General features: G+C 39.4%; 1 protein-coding gene across 10 annotated transcripts in view; it reads right to left on the bottom strand.

The window, feature by feature from the left end:
* Positions 1-13491, bottom strand: part of mark3a (MAP/microtubule affinity-regulating kinase 3a) — a 51992-nt gene that overhangs the window by 14878 nt on the left and 23623 nt on the right. For 6 of the 10 annotated variants that reach the window (XR_004554499.1, XR_004554508.1, XM_034153406.1 and 3 more), the window contains exons 6-13: positions 12195-12265; positions 10797-10853; positions 7981-8217; positions 7059-7199; positions 4781-4880; positions 2711-2823; positions 1802-1952; positions 145-356 (exon numbers count right to left, since the gene is read on the bottom strand). Coding sequence is in view for 8 of the 10 variants with exons in the window: in XM_034153406.1 (XP_034009297.1) it covers positions 145-356; positions 1802-1952; positions 2711-2823; positions 4781-4880; positions 7059-7199; positions 7981-8217; positions 10797-10853; positions 12195-12265 (1082 nt within the window). In the remaining 2 variants the exon portion in view is untranslated. The remainder of the gene's footprint in view (positions 1-144; positions 357-1801; positions 1953-2710; positions 2824-4780; positions 4881-7058; positions 7200-7980; positions 8218-10796; positions 10854-12194; positions 12266-13491) is intronic. The other 4 variants (XM_034112610.1, XM_034112692.1, XM_034112773.1 and 1 more) reach the window with 1 other exon arrangement.

Genomic DNA, 13491 nt, shown 5'->3' with positions numbered 1-13491 from the left:
AACAGATCCTTTTTAGTGATACTGGAAAGATGCTTGCTCTTGGCTTGTGTTACTTATTTAACTCTGCTAGAATTAATTAGGTTTTCCACTTTAACCACAGGATAAACGAGGTCAATTAGTATTTGATCTGATAAGGTAACTCACGGCGGGGGTGATTGTGGCGCCTTTCCTGCGGTCGGGGATGTCGGCCTTGTTGGGGTTGTTGGCGTTGCCCAGCAGGGGGCTGGCGGGCGGGCGGCCCCCCGGGGTGCTGGGCTTACGCAGCTGGACGCCTCCTTCCTCCTTGGCGCTGTTCTCCGCCGTGGTGGTCTGACTCCTCTTTGGGTGAGACGTCCCCGGGGTGACGTTCTGACCGACTGAAAGGGAGGCAGATGTGAGGCGCGGTGACTCAGACAGGCTGTTTGTACCTCTGGCAAAAAACACTTCTTTAAAAATGTGTTTTTATCTAAACTGAGACGCCCTAGATTTAGAAAAAGTAATGACTCAAAGTGACTGAGGGTGTGATCATCAGAACATTCATGCAGGGTGATTTAGTTCATAGTTGAAACAAAATTCTGCAAATTAAATTAGATTTAAGCCACACCACCACAAAAAAAAGACGTGTGGCTTGAGCAGATATAACTGACTAGTCGGTCAACAGAAAACTATTCAACAACAATTTGGATGATTGCTTAAGCAAGAAAATCAGTCGTTCCAGCTTCTAAAATTTAATCTACAGTCCAAAAAACGTAAGTTATTTAACTTGGACAGTTTCACAGACATCTTAAAGACCAAAACAATTATTTTCAATTGAGAAATAATCAGCAGCTTAACTGATAATTAAAATAACCTTTGGTTGCACCTCTCAAAGTGTCGAACTGTGATTGTATTTTTTCCTGACACAACATTTTACAAATTACACACAACCATGGTATTCTTTAAAAGGCGATTCATTTCTATGATTTATGTTTCTTTAAAGCTGCGCAGTGTAGCTGTTTAAGCTGCAGATCTAACAGGAAGAGGAAAGCAGTACAAACTGGAGTTATTGACAAAGCGTTCAATCAGAGTGAGCAGCACTGAGCTGTGTAAATAAGCTGAAGGTTAAAGGGTCTCCGTCATGTGACCGTGTTTGATTTAACAGATTTGTATCAGCCAGACAAAGAGCTATTGACAGAAACAACCTTTATCAGGAGGAAGAGGCACAGCACAGGTTGTACTCTGGGCTTTTTCAATGTTTGATCATTTATTGAGGAAACTAAATGTTGTGTCCTACTAATCCCACATAAGGGGAGCCAGGCTTTGAAGCACTTTAGGCGCTTTCACACCGGAGTACTTGGTGTGAAAGCGGCTATTGTTTTTGTGGTAAAACATATGAATGACAACTTCTTAGTCAGTTATGTGATGCCATGGGGTCCAAAAACACTGTTCCCCATTGACTTACATCAGGAAAGAGACGTCAGTAAATCAGAATATCATTATTTTTTTTAGGGAAATAAACCTCCTAGTACAAACACCTGAATAGCCATACGGTCCTACAATTAGGAAAATGCTCTTATAGACAAATTTAAGTAGGGAGTTATTCGCCCCTCTCCATTTATGTGACGTCTTGTAAGAGAGGCTTAAGCAGAACACAGTGTTCAAATCCAAAAGACCCCCAGAAAGATCCTGGAAATGTTATTTATCAAAAGTCGAACGTTTTATGGCGCCGCTGAGCAACTTTTTTAAAGAATGATTAACTTGTTTAAGCCTCCACTCCTCTGTATCCAGTTAACTTCAACATCATCATCATCATCATCATCATCATCATCATTCATCCCCTCACCTTGTTCGCTGTAACGTCTCTGCTTGTGATTGGAGGAGGAGACGCTCCTCTGGATTTTGAGGTGTGACGGCGACTGTCCGTTGACCTCGCTGTTGGGCCTGGGTTTGGCCAGAGAGAGGTTACTGTTGGAGGCCGACTCACTGGGCTCCATCTGGGACAAAGAGACATGAGAGTGGTTTATTATCAGTGGTAGTTACTCAAATACATATTTAAAAGGTGCTTCCTTTACTTGACTATATATTTGACAGCGCTAGTCATTGCAGATTAAGATTACAAAACATAAATTATTTCAAATAAATTGTTGTATTTAAGGTTAAAATTACCCAGCAGTCTGACAATAGCTTCACCTTTACCAGCATTAGGAGCATTTTGTGTATCTTGATATGAATACCGTTGTACTTTTGATAAAGATTTTGATAGAACATTTTACTTTACTCCTTTGGTAGTAAGACGTTGGATATTTTGTATGATGGTATAAAAGGTGTGTGGCGCAGTGGACTAGTGCGTTGGTGTTGGGATCAGGGGAGCACAGGTTCAAACCCCACTGCAGTCAGCATGTCGTTGTGTCCCTGGGCAAGACACTTCTGGGGATTGCCCACAGTATTGAGTATGTAAGTCGCTTTGGATAAAAGCGTCTAACAAGTAACATGTAATGTAATAACATGTTGTTTCTCTTTATAGATCAGGGACATGAATCTGCTACTAAATCAGTTTGAAAAATCGCTAACTGCATTGAGTCAAAGCTAAATATGATGACTTTCCATGATATTAAATATACTTTTTTACTTTTGGTATGATAAAACAAGAACTCAAGAAGCATCTTTAAATACCTCAAAAAGCTACATTTTCATTAAATGTATTATAATGGTTATGATATGTAAAGCACTGATAAGAGGTCTGTGTTTTCACCTCGGAGGCCTTCCTGCCCAGCAGCAGGTAGGTGGCTGTGATCTCGTCGTACTTCATCTTAGCCAGAGACTCCTGGATCTCCTCCAGGTTGTAGCCCATCCCCACCATCACATCTGGAGGGGAAACCATAACACATGAGCTCATTAAATATATTACAACCAGCATTTGAAAAAAAGCAGGATTTACACCAAAAAAAATGGGAAAGTGAGTCACATTTCCTCTAGTGCTGCACATAATGTGATGATTTATGAGTTAATGTCCCGTGAAATCACCCTAAAAAGCCCTGAAATAGTCTGGTGTACGGATGAGAGAAAACTGGAGTGGCTGTTTAAGTTTGATAATTATATCTAACAAGCCTGGAAATAAAGCTAAATTGATTATTATGTTATATGATTAATATAGAATACATCGATAAGAAGTATGTTTTCTGAGCTCCTTCCTCCCAGTACTACATAGTTAATGTTTCTGTCTGAATTTTGATGTACTTAATTATGGTGTTATGCTTGACTGTGATAAATACTTTAGTAGTTTTTCTATTTTGAGAATGAATACGCTGCACTCCTGGCTTGTATGATTTATGGGGTCTGGTGTCTTTGTATATGTTATTGTGTGATAATTCGTTAAAATAATCCAACAGTTCTGACTTTATAAGTGATTGGCATTGCATTCACATCAGCAGGACTTGTTTATCTGCAGGAATCTGCTTTAAGAAGCCCAAAATACAGACTACTGCACCTTTGAGCACATTTTCTATAATTAAAATGTTGTTCAAAACACCAGAAACCCAACAAATGAAGATGACTCATGTTGTCAGACAGATTTCTCTGCATGTCGGGGGGGGGGGGTAACAGCCTCTCAGGCGGTGTGTGATCATCACGTCACATTTAAAAGTCTCTGCTAAAAGCCGCACTAATGCCATTATTCTCGGTGGGTTAGCAGCTCTCCTCTGCAGCTCTTCACTGACTGACATCTTCTAAATTAAATCTGCACACATCAACACGGAGTAATCCAGCCTGGCAGATGTGACAAATATAAGTGAACTATTAAAAGAAAAAGACATCTTAATTTAAACTAAAAGATGGTATTCTGGAAACTAACATTTAAGCCTGACTTTATATAATAATGATGATAATTTCTTGACAGTTTCACAGCATTTAAAGTTCTTGAAATCTTGTTTTATCATACCATAAGTAAAAAAGTAGATTTAATATCACAGAAAGTCATCATATTTAGCTTTCACTCAATGTAGTTAGGGATTTTTCAAACTGATTTAGTAGCAGATTAATGTCCCCGATTGATTAAGTGACATTTTTCCTGAAAATACTTAAATCAAAGTGTTTCCTGGTTTGATGAGTGGATAAAAAGCACACTTTTTGTTTATGCATTGCAGCGCTCTGGCATAATACTGGACCACTGACTGAAAAACATGTTGTCCCCATTACTCCCGTAGACACAATAACAGGGGAAAAAAGTCCAGATTGAAAAATACCCAAGAGTCCCTTCAGCCTTTTTCTTTAAAAGACTTCAAAAATATATTGTTTTTTTATTTGGGAGGAGGTTTACGTAATGTCTTAACTGCATTATTTAGGATTCAGGGATTCCTCAGAAACATTAACAAAGCTCTTCCCCAGTTTGTCGGTTTCTCTGTGAACTGACAGCAAACCCCAGCTGCTGTTACATAAGATCTCCCCCGATCACAGCCTTCATCCAGGGCACGATGGGAGGCTTTCCTCCTTCTTTCCTCCCTCTTTCCTCCCCCTTTCCTCCCCCTTTCCTCCCACTCCCTCTTTGCATGCAGCAGCTCTGCTCCGGTTTATTTATTCATCATCACGTTTCATCTTTTCTTTTAAAGCTCTACAGCGCTGATATAATGAGCGCGGCTTTGTGTTGTGGAGCCGTGACCTCGCTAAACTCATTTTCTCAAGAAATATTCACATTTTTATTGAAATACAAAAGGAAAGAGATATTTTCCTGGTCACATAACAAGGTGACACAGCTCTTAAGAGGATACAGCTTCAAAGGGAAATGCAATTATGAGATTTTACAGTCCAAATCAGAGTTTTCTTTTACCTATTCTCTTCTGATCCGTGATGTCCGTCTCTGGTTCAGTGTAAGGCTTGAGCTCGTCCTCTTCAAATCCAGCATTGATCCATCGATCCTTCATGATTTGCTGCAAAACCAAAAAGGGGCAATTACAGCCTGACTGATGCTGGATGTGTAATGTGGTATTTTAGACTTATTAAAACTATGTATATTTGGTTTATATAAGAAATTCTCTAATAACCTTTCTGAAGAAGTGTTTCGGATCGAAATATAGATTGACAGTGGGATGCGTACATACAAATAAACTCTGAGGAATGTCTTATTGACGATAGCTTTTCATGGATGGATTACTGAACTGGTCTACCACGGAAAGGCTAAAAGAAAAAGGAGCCAGGCATCAATGCGTCTTTCTTCATGTCAACTTTGCTATCTACCATCTTCACAAGTATCAGAAAGTGAGGTACAAGACATGAGAAGTCGATTTTGGTGCTTATTGTTGAATCTCCATTTGATGTGAAGTTAAATGTTTGAAGCTGCATGCATCCGAAGATCGTCGTAATGCACAACTACATATAACTATTTATAAGACTGGCTACATCTCAATAACCTTAAAGGTGGGGTAGGTAAGTTTGAGAAACCGGCTCGAGATACACTTTTTGTTATATTCCATGGAATTCCGTAGCGCTGTAAAAAGCACGACCAATCATTTGAGCCGGCCCGGCTAAAATAACTGGATGGCCTACCTGCCTGTCAGCCTTCCATCTGTGCACAAACTTATCTCGTGCCCTCATTGGTCATGTGCGCGTTCGTGTGTGTTGGAGGAGGGGCTCTGTAAGGAAGTGGCTAGGGCTGTGCAATTAATCGTATTTTAATCGCAATTACGATTTTGGCCTGCCACAATTACGAAAACAACATAATCGAAAAAAACGATTATTTTGCTTTGCTAGGTTGTGACAGTGCACTGCAACATATTTGATCTAATGTATTTGTATTTATCATATTTATATATGTTTAGTAGCTTGCGCTCCAAAATATTTGTTGATCTTGTTTATTGGTATTTATTATTTTGATATTATTTATTTAAATGTAGATATAAATGTATCATTTATTTTTGTATTGGTTTTTCAGTTGAATTATACGTTCAGGGAAATCAACAGTTAAAAAGATACTGTTCAAATTATTATTTGTATTTAAAAGTTCAATAAATGGATGTTTTCAAAGTCAATGAATAATCGTGATATCAATTATTGACCAAAATAATCGTGATTATGATTTTTGCCATAATTGCACAGCCCTAGAAGTGGCAGATTTTTTCCGGCTGTGTATTTTCAAAGTCAAGCGCACTCGAGCTGGTTTCTCCAAAATTACCTACCCCACCTTTAAGTCTAACCTTTAACTTGTCAATAAATAGAAAAGGCGGAGATTTTAGAGGATTAAAACAAAAATGTTGGTGTGTAATCAGAGTTTGATACAGTTCTTTTTTATGTATTGCTCGTTTAAAGTCTACATAAAATGAAAGGCGGATGTGATAATAGTACGCAATCCATGTGTTGCATCACCATTAGATTATTTGTCTGCCTTTCCACAGAAACATCCATATTGTTCTCATTGCATCCTTGTTTTTCATTTGCAGCTGATCAATGGATCTCTGGGGGGAGTTTTGAATGAAGCACCGAGCCAAACTAATTAATTACCGCCGGTCATGCTCCGATGTAACAGACCTTCTGTCGTAATCCAGAACAAACATGGGGCATCCGAGGTCAACACATGTGAGCCTCAGCGCTGAGCCAACAACATGTAGTTTAACTCTCCAACATTAAAGCTGCAATAAAAGTCCTGTCTCTTAAAAATATCAAGCAAAGATCAGAACCAAAACATCTTCGGTTAAATGGCCCATTTTTAAAAAGACACAAGATTGCCTTCAAACAAGTTCATAATCAATACGAGGAACTTTGAATCGAGGTTTATCTCTCAAACGTACGGTACTTTCTATTGATAGCAGTTTCAACTCCACTAAACTGGTTTTATGTGGCGCTCTGAACGCTGTGAGGAACCCTCACCTCAGAGATCGAGGCAGAACAAAAGTGAACAACACAAGAGAGACGATGTATTATTCATGGTTACAACATCAGAAAGGAGGAGAGTGTGGGCCGGGTTGCCGGGCGGAAAACAGGAGTCTGTGGGCGTCAGAGGAGGAGATGCAGGAGGAGGGGGAGAGGAGTTTGTTGATGGAGGAGAGATGACTTTCTCCGATGGTGCAGACGTGCTCGGGGGGGTGAGATAAGAACTGAAAAGGTATATTTACATTGTCTGCGTCCTCCCTCACCTCGAGAGTCCCCCGCTTGGTCGGGTTGAGAACCAGGAAGCGTTTGAGGAGGTTCTCACAGTCCGTGGACATGTAGAACGGGATGCGGTACTTCCCTCTCAGCACTCGCTCACGCAGCTCCTGCAGGGAGGAACCGGGGCGTTAGCAACACACTTTAATATGCAACGGGTCACATTTTAGTGTTGCTGACTCAACACATTAATGCTGGAAGAAAAGTTAACAGCTATGCCTCCAATAGCTTGTTTATGCCTACATTTGCTCATATTTATGAGATATACCTGACAGAAGCAGCTTAATTTGGCCAATTTTGGTTGATCACAACTGTAAAATGTTGTGAGCTCGACAGAATTGATAGAACATTATACAATTTAGACAAAACTTCCTTCATGCTTCCTCTTTTAGTGACTTACTGAAATGTTTTTTTATTTTATTATATGTTTCTCTTTGTTTCAAACTGTTAACATAGATTGAATGAAAGGAAAACCTCAGAAAAAGGAAAGCAGTCTCAAACAGAAAAAGACAAAAATATTATATTAACTTTTTGTTTTAAGACTTAGGTTGCAAAATAAACTTTTTTGTCCACTAGTCAAATGGCTAGCCAATGTTTAACAAGCCACTCAAAAGACAAATGTACCAGCCGCTCTAATATTTCTAAACAGTTTTATCCTGGCTAATTTTGTGCACTGTTGAAAGGAATAAATCATTGACACATAATATTCCATTTCCCTTCAAAAACATTATTAATATGTTTGTCCCAATAATCTTAGAATCCAATTGCAGCAATTATTTTCTCTTATTTTCTTCAACTTGTGTATTCCTTGTATAAGATAACTTACAATAAACCTGTTTCTGATTACATTTTTAAACAACCCGCAGTAAATCCAGACCCAGTCGGCCCTACCTTGAGGTTCTGTCCGTCGAAGGGCAGCGACCCGCTGACCAGCGTGTACAGGATGACCCCCAGACTCCACACGTCCACCTCCGGCCCGTCGTACTTCTTCCCCTGGAACAGCTCTGGCGCTGCGTACGGCGGGGAGCCGCAGAACGTGTCCAGCTTGTTGCCCATCGTGAACTCGTTGCTGAAACCAAAATCTGCGATCTTGATGTTCATGTCTGCGTCGAGGAGCAGGTTCTCCGCCTGAGAGCAGACACATGGAGGTCAAGGGTTAAGATCATATCTACATACAATACATCTGACCAACTAAAAAACGATATCAGTGAGTCTATTTCAAACCGGCAAACATTCAGAGGGGCTATTTTTAAATTTGATAAATCCAGGTTCCAGACCTCAAATTCAGTTTTAAATGGTTAACAGTACGGCTTATGTTAAAAACATTTAAAACAATGTCTTGCCTGAAAGTAGTCAGGGGATATTCATTAAATATTTGATGTCTTTCTGCATCTATGGTGAAAAATGTAATATTGTGCATCCCTTCTTTACATTTCTCTGACTAACAGTTTAAAACCAAAATATATTAAATACACCTATTACAAGACTGGATCAAAAAAGATTTGTCATTTTTGCTTAACCAATGACTTAAAGCAATTTTAAAAAACAGTTTCTTATACAATCATTTCTGCTCTAATTAGCACTTATTTAGAGCGATTCCTTTGATAAATATAGTCTGATCTTATAACGATAGTCTCTTTGTGAATGAAAGTGTTCAAAACGTATGCAAGGATTTCCAACATCTGCCAACACATTCAGCTGTAGGCCAAAGACTAATTAGGAAGCCGAAACTAAGAGAGCAGAAGAAGAAATCTTCCATGGAGCTCAAGGACTGAAACATGAGGGATAAACAACGCTCTTTCTAACGCGTCTGACCAGTAATCAGAAGCAAAAGAAAAGTGTCACAAGAGCAAAGTGGCCGACAACCCTGAGGAATTGTGGTTCATTTGCTGGTTAAAATGTAACCGAGTTCATTGTATGTTCTCTGCAATCACGCCTGTGACATGCTGTATGTACACCTGCCCTCATTAAACACACATGCAACACATGGAGACTCCTCTCACATCTCCTGCTCATGGATCATTCATGAAGCTCTACACAGGAAACAGATTGTAGCAAGTACACAGAGCTTCTCTCCCACTGGCGGAGAGATGAAAACACAGAAGCATCCATATTTATATTTGGATTTAAGTAAAGCAGCGTCACGTAATGACGGAAGTGAATTAACACTAATTAATGCGGTGAAATTGAACATCTAAAATATTGCTTTTTGCAGCCAGAAATGATTATTAAAACGTCATCAAACGCCCAAATACCATCAATCTGTAAGGTTTAAAGCAAAGCTATATTTAAATAAGTAACATTTATCGGCTACAAATCACAGACATCAGAGTACATGTCGTCAGTTTAACATCTACATCTGGAAGCTAGACGTTTAGTTAATGTGGGTAAACTACTTTGGTCATTTATTAGTAAGTTAGTTAAATTAGAAAAATGCAAACTATTCAGATTCTTACCATCATGGTGCAAGACAGTCATTTTGCACAACTAAAAACGATTTATTTATTTGTTGGTTTATCTTTCGTCTGTCATAAATAACCTTTACACTTGCCGAAATATTTATATATGAAATATATATGGAAGTAAAGCGGCATCACGAAATAAAGGAGGTCCATTAACACTACAATGTGGTGCATTTTAAAGAGGAACCAGCTACATTGTGCACTAAGTAAAAAGGCTGGTTGTTCAGATAAAAGGGCAGTGTAGCTCCTCATTAGCAGCATATGATCCATTGTGAGTCTTCAGTGGGAATATGGGAGTTAAGATGAGAGTCATAAAACACGCAGCTCTGACGTCAGCTGCTCACTCTGTGGCCTTTCGATCCAAGTGAGTCAGAGGTAATTAGCCTCAAAAGGTAAAGACGTTATGCACATTTTAATTCATCGTAGGATTACTGATAAACATGAACACATCTTTCTGTGTATAAAGAAACTTTTCAAAAATTCATTGAGATGTGGAATGAAAGTCTGTGTACAAAAATAAAAATGCCATGGTATTAAATATATTAGATTTAAAAATGAAATGGTGGTCCTTAGAAATTGTTGTTTAAATATGAATATATGAATATGAATAAAGACAATACTCCTGGTTCTCCGCCTATTTCTGCTTCCAACTATAATTCAAATCTTTTATCTGTGAAATTGTTGTACACTTATACTTGAATGTCTTGGGTACTTTGTACATTTATATTTCACCTATTGCATGTCTTTGGGGCGTGTTGGTTTTAAATAGTTTCTGCCACACCCTCACACCCTCACACACTTCTATAACGTGAATTTGATTTATTTATGTGTGTGAAGAGTTCAATTTAGTATCAAGTATTTGGTTTTATATCATCAGGATGTATGATAGAGGCGATATAAATATATGATAAATAAAACATTTAGATTTTTGATCCAATTTGGCACCTAGATCTGCAGACTAAGACATAATATATATAATTAAATGAAATAAAAACATCTATAAATGGTAATACAAAAATGATTACTTAGTAGCATTCACACTCATTTTCCAACTTAAATCTTGGCAAGTTAATTTCTCTACATTTGAAAAACACCTGAGAACCCAGTGATGTTGCTTTAGATAATTGCTGCACAAGTTGCTCTTTTAAACAACCCATCATGTGGTTGCAATGCATTCTGGTTTATTTAAGCTTCTGGAAATAAAAAAAGTTCATTTTGTTTTTGCTGTGGCTTCTCTGAACTCACCTTGAGGTCTCTGTGAACGATGTGCTTCTGGTGGCAGTACTGCACCGCCGATACAATCTGTACGAGGAAGAAACACAAGCAACAGTCGAGTTAGAAATCTGTTCTGAGATAAAGGATGTGGTGAAGAAAGAGGAGGAGGAGGAGATGTGGTCGACAGACAGGAAAGACAAAACATAACGCAGGTGGGGTTGAAGGAGGCTGAGAAAACAGCTTCCTGTGTGCAAAACATTTGTCTGCCTCAGTTCAGGAGACATTCTGCAGAAACAGTACAGAAAGGCTGTGAGGGATTATATAGATCAGGACACAAAGGGGGCCTACAGTCTTACATTTTCACTTTTATAGTTTCATTTGGCTTTGTTTTGCATCTTCAGCTCCAAGTTAATTTAAAGTGCACCTATCATGCTATTTTTAGGCAATAGCATAGGTCTCAGATATATAAAAATATATAAAAAACATGTCTATGAAGTGTTTTGCTCAAAATACCAAACAGATCACCCATTCTAGCCATGTTTCATATCCCTCTATTTCACTTCCTGTTTCAAAAGTGCTGATTTGGGGTATAAAGCTTTACAAAAAAAAAAAAAATTGATAAAAAAAAAAGGAGGGGGCTGAGCTCATGCGGGACCCGGCAGCTACTGTCTAAACTAAATACTGCCGTGATGAAACGCCATATCATGGATTATCAAGGATTATTTCTGAAACAGTATGGAGCTCAAAGGCTTTCTCTCTTGCCGGTTATACCACAAGGTGAGTTCCTTTTTATTTCCTGCTTCTTCACACACATGCTCTCCAGTACAGGTTAGCTCTGAGTGTTAGCGATGCTAATGTAAACATGCACCGACCATATTACGTCCAAAATAGTCGGGCATTGTTTCTGATAGCAACTTTCTGATTGGGCCGTGGGTCCACATTTCCGATATGACGTCATATCGGACGCAAATCTGGATCAGCTCCGTTGTACCCCCGTTTTTAGAGATTTGGGTACGGAGGAAAAGAGAGAGGGTTTTATTTTCTGACGCTGCGTGAGTTCCTCGACACACCGGGGACACATATTTATGTATAAAAGACATCAAAAAGTGCATTTTGCATGATAGGTCCCCTTTAAGTAGTTGTTCAGTGTGGTGATGTCCTCGACCTATTACCTTAGACTGTCTCTTTCTTTAACCGACTTTGTGTTTGTAACATCTAGAGCAGTTTTCAGGGTATGTAAAACAAAAATGTCTGGACTTTTAAAGCGTTTATGACAGTCACTGCTAGGTGACAGATGGGGACAGATGCAGATTTGGACGTTACTCATCAGTCTTTAAGACGACAGAGAGTTTCCCGTCCCAGAAGCAGGACAGAGGACGGCGACCTGTCTGAGGTGTGAAACCAGAACACTGCAGGGGGAGAAAGTACCTGTCTAAATTTAGCCCTGGCCTCCTTTTCCTTCATTCGTCCATGTGCAACCAGGTAGTCGAACACCTCTCCTGCAGAAGAGACACAAAAAGAAAGAGGTTGAGAAACGGCAAAATACAGATATAGAAGAGAGAGTGAGTCACAACTTTTAAGAATAACCCATGGAAATAACTCCACAATGAACTTTTCTTGAGCAGCTGGCCTGCACCGTCACCCATGTGCATGCTTTGAGGGTGTTTGTCGATCGTATTTAAGCTGCTTCCTCCACACTGAGCCTCTCCTGGAGGCACAAAGCTGAGCTCCTCTCCAGCTGCGGACCCTTCCCTCGGCCCACACTGCAGCACACTTCCAACCTAAAACATGACGACGCTCGTTCTAATGTAAATCGAACTCAGGCGGCTGGAGTGCATGTGTGTGACCGAGCTAGGGCCGAAAGAGGAACTAAAACAAAATAACAAGCAACAAAAATACATCCCCCTCTTTCTCTGAATCCTTGAAACCCTCCTACTCTCTCAGCGCTGGCCTGCAGAGGACGTTTCTGTGCTTCAGAGATCCAGAAAAGCAACAATTCAACGCTGCTCTCTGACTCAACTGCTAAAGACAGAATGTGGCAGCTAACACTTAGCATGTCACAGCTAAAGGGCACAGTGTGTGCAGAACAAAGGGATGAGAATAGGGAAGAACGCTAGAAAATAACAAGGACATTTTAACCTTGATGCTAAAAACATGTAGAGAGAAACCAATCTGGATCATTTTCAGCTGTGAAACAAGTTTACATTATATTGTTTTGTTAAATTCTGTTAGCATGACATTCCTGCATAATTCAATAATGCTGAGGCAACCTTTTAAGCCACGTTGCCTCACAGAGGATCTTAAAATGCCCCTGTTTGAATGAAAGTAGCCCCTGATTCAGCAATGTATGCAACATCTTCAGTCTCCTTAAAGATCATTTAAAGAAGATATGCTCTTAAAACAGTTTTTCTTGGAAGAAAGTTAAAAGCAAGCCTGAATTAATGGAAATAAACGGCCACTGGCGACTGTGAGGTAACAAGATGACCACTTAACAGCCATGCTCTTGTTTGTATTCAGTACAATCAAAGTGCAGTTGAGGCTAATGGGAATGTCTGTAGTTTTGCAGGTATTTGGATGAGAAAATGGAACTGCTGTTGGTGCTAGATGATTTAACGCAGCAGAATTATGATCATTTATAACCACTGGACCACAAATTTCATGCCAATCCATCCACAAGTTGTTGAGACTGGACTAAAATAGAGGATCGAAGGACAGACAGACACTG

This window comes from Trematomus bernacchii, unplaced genomic scaffold (assembly GCF_902827165.1).
Source record: "Trematomus bernacchii unplaced genomic scaffold, fTreBer1.1, whole genome shotgun sequence".
NCBI classification, from domain to species: Eukaryota; Metazoa; Chordata; class Actinopteri; order Perciformes; family Nototheniidae; genus Trematomus; species Trematomus bernacchii.
The sequence above is the reverse complement of the archived record's forward strand: the minus strand, read 5'-3'. Positions and strand labels throughout refer to the sequence as shown.